Source organism: Nestor notabilis, unplaced genomic scaffold (genome assembly GCF_000696875.1).
Source record: "Nestor notabilis isolate BGI_N333 unplaced genomic scaffold, ASM69687v1 scaffold22709, whole genome shotgun sequence".
NCBI lineage: Eukaryota > Metazoa > Chordata > Aves > Psittaciformes > Psittacidae > Nestor > Nestor notabilis.
The window spans coordinates 35,401-51,417 of NW_009945380.1; the positions used below are offsets into that span (position 1 = coordinate 35,401).

Consider the following 16,017-nt stretch of genomic DNA (forward strand, 5'->3'; position numbering starts at 1 on the left):
TAAAAAATAAAATAAAATGGTTAGCTATCAGTTACGTAGCATGCACAGACTTTGTCTCACTCAAGTTACTCACATACTTCAATCCAATTCCAGAAAAATATTCCTTGTCTGCCTAAAAACTGGATCCCACTTCATAGTCTCAAATGCACAAGAATGTTTATTGTGTTGGGCTCCAAATACCTCTGTGTAACATAACTAGCTACTTTTGTTAGTTCTTGGGTTCTCACAACTAAGTAATCTGACAAACCAGTGTCAAACACATTAAATCTCATAGCTTCCCACCAATGAAGTACTATTTTGCAAGTGGGGACAGATACATGCAGAGATGAAGAGCCAAACTCTCTGTGGCATTCAGGGCCCAAGCAGCAAAGCCTTGCAGGATTTTGAGTAAAAAGCAAGCACGCAAAGTCATCATCTGCAGGTGGCTACAACATCCATGACTCAAACAGGCATCCACATCTGAACAGGAACCGAAAAGGTGAAGCTACATATCCCAGACCTGCCAGGAATGTCATCAGCACCATAACTCAGGAACTGGTGCTTTCACAGCTAGCTGAAGTTGTTGCATATGTTATCATTAACAGTTATTGAACACACTTTAGTACACTTACCATGTACATCTTTTTCATACCAAACAACTAGTTTGCCACTACACAGCATCCTATGCTTTCTGCAGGCTGCCTCCAGCTTCCAGAAAGGCTGGCAATAGAGGTAAGGAACAAGCAATATGGGGTTAGGGAACAAAACAAAAAAAAACAAACAAAAAAAAAAAAACCCAACCAAACAAAAACACCACAAACAAACAAACAAACAACAAAAAAAACCCACCGTTTCAGGGATCAGACTTGAACTTAATTTCTCATTTCTAGGGCACGATCAGCATTCAGACAACTTAGCAAGGCAGCGGCTGTGCTGTAATTATGCAGCGTGCCTAAGAACAGATTCAACTGCATAACTGCTGCTCTGGGTCCTGCCCACAAGAGGCGCGAAATAACCTACGACAGCACAAGACCTTCAGCTCTGGTCCCCCGAGGTTTTGGGCATGTGGCCATGTACTTTGGTGTCCCTCACATCTAGCTATGATCTCATTTTGATTAATACTTAGCACTGTATTTCCTGGCACAAACCCCTCCATGCCTCATGACGTCAGTGTGAGCATGAGTTAGTGCGAGCTAATTTCAGTTAAAGAAATGGGATATGCTGTAATAGCCGATGGTCTTCCTTGGTATTTCAGAATACATTAAAGAAGTACTATACCGCTCCTTTTAAAAGATCAAACTGTTACACTCCCTGACTTATCTTTTACTCTTTTGATGAAATCTTACAACATATAACTTCCCAGGTAACTTATAAATATATAACTATTTTTGGGGGGTGTGGTGGTATAAAGTACAAAAGCTACCCAATTTCTATACATCTCCCATGGCTACACATTGAGACACATTTTAAATGAGAGCCTCCAATGGAAATGCGCCTCCTCAATTCACAAACAGCAGAATGTGGTCATCTTCAGAGTTCAGCTTACAGAGAAGTAACAATCACTGCTATATTTCTGAACTTTAAGCAGTGAAAATGTATGATACGAGAAAGAAAAAGAAAACGCTGAGAACTCGAGTTAAACTTTGGAAGTAAATAGCATTCCACGAGAAACCTCAAAGTGCCCTCTCCTGGCAGCTGGCACTAACCGCTAGTTCATTTGAAAGGCATCCTAAATCTGCAGTGCTTACTCTCCGATTAAAGAAAGTTCTCAACACATTTTTTGTTATGAAATTGTCTTTATTAGCTATAAAGCAAGGGTATGAAACTGCTAATATACTTGTATAGAATAAGAAAAATTGACGTGATCTGTTAAAAGTTATTTTAAAGTGTAATTAAACAGTTCATACTAATAAAATAATGTGGGTGGGTTTTTTCCCCCAAAAGCATGTACTTAAGATTTCATTCATAAGATTTCATCATATCATTAGTATGACATATTAATGTTATTAATTTGTGGTGGTATTAATGCAAATCCTCACTGTATTAGTTATTATCGACATCCCTTTTTTTTCACCTTAGGGAACAAACATTTTTGGGTTTGGTTAACCAAGCACAAAAAAAATGCAGTAGGGGAACACTGCATTAGAAAAATAAACCTGAACACTCCACTTATTTCTCAGTTTGGTGTTGCAATATAAAACATTCATTGTCCAACCTTTACTAAGTACTTTCATCACTGTAAGAGTATATTTCATTTTGATTAATTACACATTTTGTTTCTATAGCAACTAGAAAGCATCTAATCCATTTCCGTTTCTTCCTAAGCCTTTACATAGCAATTTTCTTTCACAATACAGTAGCAAAAGATAATCCTTCTTTAGAACTCTGAGTACTATCTGTTCTTTCCAAATACCCTTTAATTAGTATGCATTAGGATTAAAACCAGTTGTAGTCATGCTACAACTAAAAGAAACCAAGTAAAAAAAACAAAACCCACAAACAACCAACCTAACAGGATCTAGACAAAATTCTAAAACTACAATTAAGTAACTTCAGCATAAACTGAGTGCCACCTGCAGGCTTTCAGCAACATGGGTCTCCAGGGCACAGGAGCAAGGGTACCCCCACCACAGACCACATCCGTGGAATGAAGGCAGATTTAACATCCTATTCCTGCTAGCGGATTCAAATTTATTTTGCTTATAGGAAAAGGAGGATCCGGTAATGTCGGCCTGTTCAAAGAAATAATGGAGCTTGTTTTCATTTGTTGCCCTATTGCAGCTTGCTTCTATTCAGAGACACTTGGTGATATCTGAACATCTTTCTGCTGAACTGATACACTAAAAAAAGATTACACAACCTACTGCTGCTAACCACCTTTTAAACACTGGGTGCTTTCTGTATTTTATTGTGGTTTAAAGAAATCACTATCTTCAAAAATATAACCCAGATGTTCAAAAAATCTAGCAACTCAGATCCTGCAGTAAAAACTATGTATGTAGTTAAAACATCTAAAAAACCACTGTTTTAGGGAGAATTTTGAGATTACTGCATTACTAAATGGCTCAAGTCCTATACATTTATATTCTTTCATACACAAATCATACCAAAAGAGTAATATTGACACTTTCAAAGCTTGGAAATACCAAATACGAAGTTTACCTGCAACACCCTTTTTTGAACCCATTGCCATGTGAAACAATCCTTATTTACAAAATCATACACTATTTTTTCCGATTAGAAACTGCCTCTGTCAGTGCCAAGGGTAACCAGGGCCATATTACTCATCTTACCATTAAAAAAACTCCAACAAAACACTGGTGTTTGACACATATTTTATCATTTATTCCATTCACCTCTGCAACCTTTATTCTGGAATAGGAATTTCTTCTTTTCAACATTGCATTCAACACCTTACCTCAGCTCCTTTGCCTGTTAGCGAATCTCCCAGCTCAGTTTCATCACTCAAACTCATCTTACAAAGTCTGGGAAAGCTAGAATTCAACAAATGAGGTCTACAGGAGCCAGGGCAGATTCCCGAGACAGGAATCAGCTGAGCACATCATTTTTCACTTTTCCAGCCTGGCAGTTCCAGAAAAAACAGAAAGGAGTCTTAAATGTCAGAAGTCACATCCGTTCCACCAAGACCAGATTTTCCATACAGAGAAATAAAAGCATACACAATGCTATGCAACTACAGGTAGGCTGGCATTTCCAGGAAATATCAGGCTTACTAAATACGTGCTGTGCTTTTGATTAAATAGTAGACTGCAAATCCCATGCTGATTTACTGCAGATGTACTGAGTAGCTGACCTACACATACCTCGCAGAAACACTAAAGCGCTTCCAGACACCAGGCGGTTATTGACGGTGCTACCTGGAAGTACACATCACCCAGAACATCCTGGCTGTCAGACCTCTGCAGTACCTTAGGTACTGGAAGTGAAATACCAAGGCTTCTTGGTCTTAATTCCAACATAACCATGCCCCTATCCAAGAAAAGACTTGTAAAGAACTCCCTTAGGAACAATCATGTGCCTTGGAACAGAGCTTACTTCAACACTTTTGAAAGGGTGTTTGGACAGCAAACACCCTTTTACTACTGCTATTGTGCAGCAACAGAAGAAAGCATGTTCCATTTAGCTACCACAAGGAAAATGCTCCAACAAACCTGACATGCATAGAAGCCCTCAATATTTTAGTTATTTAAATGTGATACCTACTGAACACTTTGTTTGCTTCATACATCTCCCCCTTGTCCTCAAAACAGGAGGAAAAACAATAACAAAACCAAAAAACAAAACAAAACAAAAAAACTCAAAAAAAAAAAAAAAACACAACAAAACAAAATAAAACAAAAAAGCAGCTCTTCCCTGAACCTGCTTGTGGCAGACAGCATAGGTTTTCAAAACAAGTGAAAATTTTAGTACTTAATCATCACTTGCCACTTGATGGAGGTGGTGAGCTAGTTATGCAGGCCTTGGCTTACAGATATAAAACAAGATGTTCCATGGACTATAAATAGCCATAGTTTTAATACAAACACAGTGTGACAGAATGCCAAAATCAAAGTGCATTTGGAAACTTTAAAGAGCTGCTTGCTACAAGATACCTATGCTAAATTCCACGTGGTATTTATGCATCAAGTGCTGGGGGTTAAATTAATTGCATTTCAATGAAACATACCAGATACCTCATTATGGGAAAGAGGAATAGATCAGCTTGCACTGTGTGATTTGCAAAAAACCACAAACTGCATCTCCTCTGAAACATAACTACTGATACAGAAGCCTTTTCTATACATGTACAGAAAGTTATTTTTTGTCACTTGGCGCCCATCACTCTTCATTTACTTCCCTTTTCACATATCATATCTCAAGGAATAAACAGTATGCCCAGTATCTTCTTCCTTTCAGATCTTAATCCTACTTGTAGGTGAAAATGACACCAAGGCTTGGAAAGCTTTAACAGAGAAGTGTAAAAGATAAAACAATGGACAACAGGCTAATATCTGTACTTCAAAGGACTAAAATCTGTGAAAGCCATCTCTTATATTTTATGATGTAGGAAGTGAACCATTAACTGTTCAAATACTGAAATGATACAGAGCAAGTACCAAGTATGATTTTTCTAGGCATGAAACAATTAACCAATTATAAGAAAAAAAAAACAAAAAAGAAAAAGACCAAACTCACCTTTCCCATTGCACACACAGAAGTGATTACATGTAAAAAAGAAAGCCATAGCTCAGTTTCTTGGACTTCTGGTAACGGAACAGGTAGATCCCTGTTGTTTCCTCACTAAACCATACTGCTGTGCTTATTACCTTTCATGTTGATACGTATTATATTTTTTCTGAATAAAGAAGCGGCATACACCGAACGTCAGTCCAAACTACAGGGCTGTACAAAGCAAAGTTCTGCACCAAAGGAGACAAGATTAGAAACAGCTTCAGAAATAACCAATTGCAGCTAGAGAGGTGCAGAATACAGGAAAGAGGAAAGGGGTTAACCGTGGAAACATATGATTTCGAGCACATCAATAGCCATGAGGTTTTTAACAGTGCTTCCATAAAATAATACAGAAAAAAAAAATATATAAAACAAACAAAATCTATACATCCAAACTCTCAAAATTCAAAAGAAAAGAAGTGCAAGTCAAAGGTCTTAAAAAAGATTTAGGCCTTCTGAAAGTGTAAATATATTTCCCTTTAGCACTTGGTGTATCAACAATTCCAACAAGACTAGAAAACCAAAGAGCAAACCAACGTAAGATGTCCACTACCACAGATCATTTATTTATATACTAAGTTAAAAAATACAAATATTTTATTACAAAAAGTTTATCAAACAACTGTATACATACAGTTCATATTGTTAAAAGCCAACATGTCAATTGATACTTTATGTACATTTGATTAATAATGTCATACAACTGTAGAAAAGTATCACTCAGCAAAAACTGATTTGGCATTTGGAAAGTAGTTACCACCCTGCCCTAGAAGAGATAATTAATATAGGAATAAAACATTTATATGTTACAATAAAAATACTTATTTGCTGTGATCATTTAAAGCAAATGGATGCTTTCTTTCTCCAAGTAAAATCATCATAAATGGAGATTAAAGTGCACATAACCAAAGCGTTAATAATTCTTCAGCAATCCCTTCTGTCAATCTAGATGCTCCAAGCACATCACAGAAACATCAAGGATTTATGACTTTTCTCAGTGGCTTAAACAGTAAGATTTAAGAGAAATTCAGCTTTCTAAGCTGCATAAAATAATTCTGGTGTACAATAAGATGAAGTAGGGTACAGCAATTTGGAAAATGGTGTTTGGTGGAAAAGTCAGTGTAAATTTTCCCACACATATAATTTCTGGGGAAATACTTTCCTTCCAAAAAAAAAAACAAAAACAAAAACAAAAAAAAAAACCACCCAAAAAAAAAAAAAGTCAACTCATAGTATTTCATACAACTGTGGACCAAACAAGCAGAGCATGCAACAGTATTTACATGTCATTCTTTGTGGGCTACATATAATACAGGTTTGGAGCACCACTTTCTACTTCACGCATAAATTTTGCTGGAAATCTGGGAAAGGAAAAAAAAAATTACCAACAATTTGTTTACTACAGTGCTCCTGAAAAAATGTAGCTCCAAATATTGGCTTTGTCCCATTACAAGCAATACAGTAAACCTTACAAAATATAACACAGTCAGTACTAGCAAAGCTATGGAGGGCAATAATTTTAATAAATCAGATCGCTTTGGATAAAAGAATGCTTATTCATGTTACCATCTATTCAAAAGCAACAGCTGAACAGGCTAAATTTACATCCACAAGAGAAGCGTGACATGTTCACTGAAAACAAAGTGAGTTGCTGGTTATTACAGTTATCATTTTTATCACACCAACTGGTCACCAATGGGAAAAAAAATAATTTTTTTTTTTTTAATCTTTATTTTTTCATTTTATAAAGATGAGAAGTTCTGAGCCATTATACTTGAAGAGCATACTTCCTATTTTAGGCACTGGACCTAATTTAGAGGTAAAATGTTTGTCGACATGATCCTCAGGTTTCTGAAGCCTGTCCATATGAAGTTTACATACAGCACTACAAATACACACCAGATACTGCTGTAAATTTATAAGGAATACAAAACACTGTTAAATACAACTTTCACCCCATGGCACATCAAGCATGGCAATACCACTTGTTTCATAGGTTACCAACGGTCAGTTGTGGTTATGCTTTATTGAGTATTTTCCTTTCTGTAGCTGAGAAATATACAGCTTGGACTTGCTTCCATCCGGTCTTTTAAACCAGACTTCATCATGGTTAATTGTTGTAATTATGGCACTACAGAAAATGAGGGAAGAAGGGTCAGGGGAAGAAAAACAAGAAGAATTTAGAAAACTTATAAGCTGATAAATAACCTCAAAACTGCAGCTGTGTTTCCATACAGTAAATGAAAATATGCATTACTTATAAATGCTAGACCAAAAATATATTGGCTTCATTGTAAGGATAGTTTTAACAGAATTCTTTGGTAACTGCATGTGTCTTTAGTGATGGTAGTTAATTTTTCAGCCCTCTTTAAACCCTTAACACGTACAAATATTTTAAAAGAACAAGTCACCCATAAAAAACTCAATAGACAACCCATGGTAAAATCCAGATCTGTTGGAAAACACACCCAGAAATTACACTGAATAGAAAGTATTCAGAAAAAAAGTTGAACAGATTGAAGCTTAAGATTTAAAGCAGAAAAAGCATTCAACTGTTAGTCATTATATCAAGAGAAATGAAGTCAAAACCTGATTTACTGAATCATTCTTACATGAACCCTGCTTTTATGCCCCTTGTGGTAAACCTTAATACAAACAGTAAACACAAACCCCTCCCCATACCGCCTAGGAAATAAAAAAAAAAATTTAAAAAAAAAAAAAAAATCAGGTAGAATTGATGACAAAGAAAGGCTCAAAACCAGAGTTTAAAACACTTAATGGAAGAGAGGTCAATCAAATAATGAGAGTTACAAAACTCCCTCTAGGAAACAATTCAGCCCTAAAAGTTGCTGAAATCTTGGAAAGGTGAGGAAAGTTCCACTGTATGCCTGCCCTGTTAAATGTCAGGTTTTGGCTTTTGTCAGACACTGGATACTGAGATCTTTCTTTGGCCCAGTGTAATTCCTATGTTCTGCTAAACCAATTCAGATTTTTTTCATTTCAAAAAGAATATATAGTTTACTAAGATACCTTCCTATTTCAACCCTGAACGAACAACAATATCACGAAAATCCATTCCCCTTAACCATACACAGGGAAGAAAAAGAAACAGCTAGTTTTACAGTTAACTATTGCTATATGAAGTTAATTTTCCTAGGTAGCTGTACATATTTAATCAACACCGTGCTTAGATTCACTTGCCCCACTCAGTAAAAGGTAAAATATAAATTTAGTATTAAATATTGCTTAAAATAGACCCACTTTTTAGAATTTACAAATATTATCCATACAGAGAAAATACATTTAGATATCCAAAACATTCAACCAAATTTGCACTGTAATATGTAGATTGTTCCCTGGTAGAATCTTTATTAAGAAAAGGAATTGTCATTTTAAAAGTTCCAACTCATTTCTTTTAGACCATTAACCAAATGAAAACAAACCTTATCTTTAATGGTATAAAGTGTTTTTCTATAATCAAGTATTTTGAGTGTGCCAACAGATTAAATTTTCAAAGGAACAAAATCCCAAGATACTCAAAAAAACTTATTCAAAGGCTATTCAGAAACCAGAATCTTAAATTGTTAGTGAGATCCTAATGTAACAAACATCTCATGACCTTCAGTTAATTCCAACCCTTACTAGCCTCTCAGAAGTCCAGCGCACAACCTTCTTTGATAATACTTGTCTTCCAAGGTGAACTAATAGATATTACTGAGGTGGCAATACTTCCAAATTAGCCTTATTCTTCAATGCATCGTCCTATCTACTGCTTAACATGAATGTACAGAGCTGCATAATCTGAGTAATCTTTACCTTGTAGGACATTCATCTTTCTTATCAATGCATATCGTCTGTCCACGTCCATACCACTCTCCATCATAATAGAGTCTTCCTTCTTCAGACCTAGCACTGTGTAGGTGCTTTTCTAATTTGACAGGTGCTAAAATGATCAGTAAAAGTCATTTAACATTGACTTGGCAGAAGTCAGTTAGTTGTTTAAATATACTTTCATCAAGTTATTTATATAGAATACATATTTTCCATGATCAAAAGTAACTGCAAGAACGCATGAAAATTTGAAGCAAGATACTTTTCAATTTCCAGTCAGATAAATTATGCTTCCATTTTCAAATAGAAGCTATCTTCCCTACAACCTTCAGATCTATGATATGAATTTTCACAAATCCAGTAATGCAATATAAAGATGACTTCAAATGGCAGAACCTGAAACCTCTTCATCAGCGCATTATTACGTCATGCAAGTAGTAATGCACCACTAAAGAAATACACCATCTGTTTGCTTCCTCTCCCTTTTCCTGTTTATTCACCACCTCCAAGTATTTGATTTTACCTAGCATTAATGTGCTCCTCAACTCCTTTCCAATAGCTGTACTTATTCAGGGTTGTAGCTTGCAGAGAATGTGAACATCCTTCAGAATGCATTCCTAAGGTCCAGGTGCTCTCAGTTTCCTGCCTCATCTTGTGCAAACACTGGTGCAGCTTGCTGAAGTTAATTGGTATAACCCACTTGTAGAAGCCTAAATTTTTGTTGCTAATTTTCGAGAATTCAGGTGTCAACACAATCATCAGCAATCAAGCTACAAGCATCAGCACCCAAGAGAGGGGAAAGACAAAAACGCAATCTTCCAGCTACTTCACCCCATCCTCCATCACTACACCAGGGCTAAAATAAGTATAATCTGCCTAGATGCAGTTTACACCATTACACACAGCAAGTACTGTCTTGTGAAACCAATGTTTACTTACGTTCTGGCTTTACTCTGTGTGGCCCCAGCGTAGCCATTGCCTTGAAACACAAAAGAAAATTAAGTAAGTCAGCAAGTGTATTCTTTTTTTCCAAAATAACCAGTTCTGACTGTGAAGTTACGTGCGGTGTAGCTCAGGATCCTTGCTTTTACGTGCAAAAACCACAACTGGAACAAATCTAAAATAGAAGTGTGTCCAATGGTGACTCAGTAACTAAATAAAACAGAATTTTGAGGGTGAAAAAGAATCACCTTCTTTAGTAAGCTTTGATTTCAAGTCACTCAAGACATTTTATAAATTAAACCCTCAACTTCTGTTATTTAATTCTGTCAAGAAAATACAAAATGACACTAACTCGTTCTGAAAAACAAAATGCTGTATGAACAACCTGTTCTTCTGATTTATATGTTATACAAACTCACGAATTTTCTCGCATGCAAACTCTAGATCACACATAGGCTTAAAAAAACCCTTCAAGAGTTTTTGGGGTTGTTAGCTTTTTATTGGTTGGTTTGAAATTATTTCCAGGAAAGGCAAAATCCCCAATAAATTCTGGGGTTAGCTACTGTTTAAAAGCATGTTACACTACAGGAAAGAAGCTGAGGGAAAGCTGGTTTCTGTCTGTTCCTCTGACATGATATGAAGAGAAAAGCTAGTCACCTCTTCACATAGGCATCACATTTTACGTAGAAGTAGAAAGCAAGAGGGAAACTGACTTAAAGCTGTTTCCCACCAAGTTATTGAATGTGCATTAAGTAGTTTGTTATTCCATAAACTGGGAAGCACCAGGGTACTAGGGGAAATTTTCTGACTGCTGGTGCAAGGCAAGGGTAGCGTTTCACTACAGCAAGTTACTTTAATGATCAAAGATCTGAAAAAGGTACTCTGCACTTAAAAGCTAGATTTATTTTTTTAAATACATCAACTGTCCAAACAAATTTCTTTTCCGGTAAACTTTGATTCTCCTATAATCTGGGAAAAAGACAGCATTTCACTTTACATATTTAAAAAAAAAAAAAAGTATAAGGAGAGGTCGAAGCATAGAAATCTTCAAAAAAATCAACTATTTACTATGTGAAAACATACCATATATTTAAAAAAAAACCCCTTAATTTAGACCAAAATCCTATCATAGTTTCTACCCAATTATGCTAGACTATGAGAAAGGAGATCCTCTTGACACCAGCTTTAGGCTCACTTTATCATGGAAAATTATGGACTACCCATTTTTGAGATAACCTTTTTAACCACTTTATTGAATTCCTCTTTATGAGCTGGGGTAGAATCAGAAAAAGTGGCAATAACATAGCATGAACTGGAATGATTAGCTGACTACTGAAGAAATAAAAATCTACTTAGCATTTTGATCATGTAAGAAATACATTTACATACTTTTAAGAGGCAAAAGTACTGGAGAACTCAAACAAAACCCACAGCCACTGGCATTCATCCTTTAATCTCACCTTCCTTATTGTTGTCCAGTCTTCAAGTATATCAAGGTCTTGCAGCATATAAACTATATAGGGGCGTAGAGAAGTTAGGGAAAACTCTTTTAAACAGCAATAATTAAAATACTCTAATGTTTGTCAAAAGACAGTAATAGCTCTGTTCTGCCAATCTTTCAAGCAAAGAGTACCTACGTGAAGCAAAAATAAATGCATCTTTGAATTACACAACCTGGAAGTACACTTTAAAAACTGAGATAATTAATAGTAAGTAGATATTCAGACTACTGGAGTTCAACAAGAAGATAAAATAACAATTGTGATAAAACCATTCCATCCCTAACAGTTCCAAAAATCATTCCATTTGCAATACTACAAATTAGAGTTGAAATTTCCTGCAATTTAAATGGACTACTGAAAATCACCATCCATACTAGTATCAGCTTTAATAAAATTATTATTTTTACAGTACTCTGCATTGTATTTCTTTGAGAAAAGCACAGACAGCACCACATCTCTCAATATCAATATTAAAAAAACAAACAAACAAACAACCCAGGAAGTAGAAGGCAAAGTCCATTCCTTGAACTATCAACTGTAAAAATTGTATATTAGAACAATACATGAACTTCAAAACAAAACTCCATATAGCACCGCTATTCCACTACAACAGTCTTAAGTTTTTTCTTCACTTCTCCCCATTTCATCTCTCAAAAACAAGTTTAGAAAAGGGTGTTAGAAATGTTTAAAAACTAAATCTCCTAAAATGGGATAAGAGAGCTTTAACTCACATTCCATTTGAAATTTTAAGGATCTTTAGCCATTTTCAAATTTGTTTCCCTCTAAACAGCAAAGTAGTATGAATTAAAATACACACAAAATTCCTAGGACTATAGATAGATCTGCAGAAAGTGACAAGTTCAAAACTATTCTAAAATCATAAGCAAAAAGAGAAAATTAATTTACTTCACAACTGAAAGGATTTTCAACTTTATGAATTGCCTGAAATTGCTGGGGTTTTAGACCTAATACTATGTTAGAATTTTCTAATTGGAATGTATTCTAGAATAGCAAGGTAGCTCATAATCCACAGAATCTGAATGCTATTTGTATGGACAACCCAAAGACAAGGATGGCTGAGAGCTAAAGAAAATATTACTTTCACACAACCTGGCATTCAAGTTGCTAAAAGGAGTTAAGAAACTAAAGAAGCCACTTGCAGGTACATTGATTAATACCACCTGGCTTTTAAGCACTACCTAAAAACCACCTCTACTAAACTGAATTTATGATGCATCCTAATGGAAGAACTGCCACCATTAGGACAAATTATCCATCTGGTATATGTTCCAGTAAATTGAACATGCTCAAGGAGGGGTTTTTTTTCCAGAAATTTCTTCCTTCCCACCTTCTCCTATTATGAAAGCTTGTAAAAGTAGCAGGATTTTTTGCAGCAGGTTAGCAATAAAAAATGGCCTTTATACTATATAATGTAGTATACTTAGGCGTATACTTAATGTATACTTAGAACCACAGAATGATTTGGGTTGGAAAGGACCTTAAGACCATCTAGTTCCAACCCCCCTGCCATGGGCAGGGAGGGACACCTTCCACTAGACTGGGTTGCTCAAAGCCCCATCCAGCCTGGTCTTTTTTAGGTAGTCTCTATGATTGTGGCAACTTCCAAGCCATCACATTTTTACCCTATAAAAATGTTGGGCTGGGGGTACGAGTAGAAAGAATACTCAGTTTGCAAAGGCATCTCTTTCTTTCTGTGGAGAAAGATGATACTGCCTCTTAGTTGTTATACCTTGAAAGGTTTGCTTGTCAAGAGCTATGAAGTCATCAATGCACAATTCTTAAATACTATACTCTCTCTACAGGAACTTCAAACCCCAAAATAATCCCTCTAACCATCTCAATTCTTGGAATTTTAAACTATTGATTAAAGAGGTTCTGAAGTCTATGGAATTGTTAAGAAGTAATAAATTGACACAAAGATATGCCACTATGAGAAGCAAAGTTACACAAGTCGGGAGAACTTACATAAGTTATACTTTGCAAACGTAATGCCTAATTTTTTTATGATTTTGCCTTGCAGCTCTATTTTTTTAAGAATTAGAAAAATCAACTTTTATAAATATTCTCTATGTGAAACTAGTAGTTAGGAAAAGAGGATTTTAATTTCAATTTTTGTAATAGGATGTGTCAACATGAATTCTCTAACCTGAAAAACAGCTGATGTGCAAAAATCAATTTTGAGAATGCATTATCACTTCAACTTGTTATTTATGACATATATAGTAAGATCAGCTATAAATGAGTAAATACTACTAGAAAGAACAACTATTTCAGTAAAAGGATATCTGATACAACAACAGGTTTCTTCTTATCTGGACTAAATGGATCCTTCCTTTTCTTCCTGGACTGTAGCTCATCATTCCATAATTCTGAAAAGACATAAGAACACGCTATGAATCAGAAGCATTTACAAGTTTAGTTCTTTTAACAGCAGAGAAACTGTCAAAAAATGACAAATAACATTTTCTGGTGAGATGCTGTTTCTGAACAAAATGAAAGTGTTACATAATTACATAGTCATACATTAATACTCTCAAAACACACAAGGAAAGCTGACAATTACTAGATCAAAGTTTGGTTTAAGCTTAACTTCAACCTCCACCCAAAGTTAACAGCAGAATAGCATCCTACTGGATAACCTGAACTACCAGAAGATTAAGGGGGAAAAAAAAAAAGTGACACCAAAGAAGCAAACAAAAAAACCACCCCAACAACTTTGAATTTCCATCCACCTGAGGTAATGTCAATGCTATGCCTGTCTTCTTCAAGTCTTCTAATCTTCTCTTCTAGTTCACTTTGTACAGTATCATACAACAGAAGCTTTTCACTCTAAAAGAGAAATAAATGACACGTTTTTACATTACTAAGTTCTATCATCTAAAGATATGACAACAATTTAAAGCCTCAGCAGAAGGAAGGTAAGAGTAGCTTTAGGTGAAAATTTTTCTGAAGCCATAAAGCATGACATTTCTCTCTGTCCACTTTCTTAGCATGAGACCCTACCTCACTAAAGACAGCACATTCACTTACCATAAGCATAATTATAGTTATCAAATATCAGTATCAAGAATAACTAAGTGTATAAAAGCATGCAGCTAGATCTCCAGAATAACTGTTTGTATTTTGACACAAATACAGTATTTTCCTTTTGGATACAAAAGATTTATTCACAATGAATAACTGTAGTGACCTCTATGCCATCTTTCATTACAAATCAGAAATGTTTTTCATGGTAAGCTATTTATTAAGCTACCTCCAATATTAATAAACCTGAAGTAATTTATAGAGAATTATCACCTATTACCATGTATTTTTAAATATTTTCATAGATCTGAAAAATACCTTCCCACAGAAGAATTTCTTGAGCTCATAAAATATTTACAGTTGTGAAAGCAAAACTATCTACTTTAAGGCTGTGAAAAACTTTTAAAGCACTGCTTTAGAAAAACTAGCTAGTTCATCCTTTTAAAAGGCAATTTCTGATCAAATAGATTAAAATAATGCCTTCAACATTAGCTGTACCATTAGCACTTCTTACACACAAACAAAACCACAGATTGATGTGAACCTTCTATGGCATTTTATGCTGCCTACACTGTCTTCCATCTCTTAAGTGTTTCTGAACTAGAAAAATCAACTTTGTAGTAAACTGCTCTTCATTACAGTCCATCACATAGGATATCAAAATTACACAGTACCTATTTAGACCAGTTACCCCTTTAAAGGCAGCATCAAGAAGCACTACACTCTCTAAACCAGTAACTCAGAATTAAGCTGAGTTCCAGGCCTCTAAATTTACTGTTCTTTCATAAGCTTGCACATCTCCTAAAGCATGAGCAGGAAATACAGCCGATTGTTACGTTTTAAAGTTCACTATCAGTAAGCAACATATTTAACAACTCTGGAAAACAGAGGGCTTGGACATGCTCACTGAAAAAAAAAAACAAAAAAACAAAAAAACCAAACAAAAACAGTTTAAGTAGCACAAGGTGCCACACCTAGCTATTTGTTACCACATCTCTGCCAGAAGCTGCAGCCCCTCAAGCCAAGTCAGCAGATACCTGCACCTCAACTGCTCGTGCCCATAGCACAGCACACTAACAGGAACTTAACCTTTACCAATGTTCAAGCTATCATGCTGGAGTGAAGCAAAGTAGTTGAGGAATAAACAAAGAACTCCCTTCTACTAAATGGCTGTCATGTTTACTATTCCCTGCAAGTTACAACATATTTAAATTCCAGAGAGCTCCTTTCAAGAATTTTTCAACCCCTTAAAAAAAAAAAAAAAAAAAAAAAATATATCCCAGTGGAACTGAAAAGGCAGAAGCCTCTTACGTATGCCTGAAATGCCAAACGAGTGTTATCTGTTCCAAGAACATGTTAAAATTCCATTTTAAAACGAAACAGTGTTTGTGTTTATACATCTGTTTTGCTTCAAGCTCTTGGCGACAAATAAGGTGTGAAAAGCTGTTACAGGCATCAGAGGCATTCCGGGTCAGATTCAGCAGTA

At 35.4% G+C, this 16,017-nt stretch overlaps 1 protein-coding gene across 1 annotated transcript in view; it reads right to left on the bottom strand.

The window, feature by feature from the left end:
* Nucleotides 1–6,746: 6,746 nt before the first annotated feature.
* Nucleotides 6,747–16,017, bottom strand: part of BRMS1L (breast cancer metastasis-suppressor 1-like) — a 16,088-nt gene continuing 6,817 nt past the window's right edge. The window contains exons 4-9 of the mRNA XM_010022860.1: nucleotides 14,240–14,336; nucleotides 13,793–13,876; nucleotides 11,445–11,509; nucleotides 9,982–10,021; nucleotides 9,028–9,154; nucleotides 6,747–7,342 (exon numbers count right to left, since the gene is read on the bottom strand). Coding sequence (XP_010021162.1) covers nucleotides 7,219–7,342; nucleotides 9,028–9,154; nucleotides 9,982–10,021; nucleotides 11,445–11,509; nucleotides 13,793–13,876; nucleotides 14,240–14,336 — 537 coding nt within the window. The 3' untranslated portion in view covers nucleotides 6,747–7,218. The remainder of the gene's footprint in view (nucleotides 7,343–9,027; nucleotides 9,155–9,981; nucleotides 10,022–11,444; nucleotides 11,510–13,792; nucleotides 13,877–14,239; nucleotides 14,337–16,017) is intronic.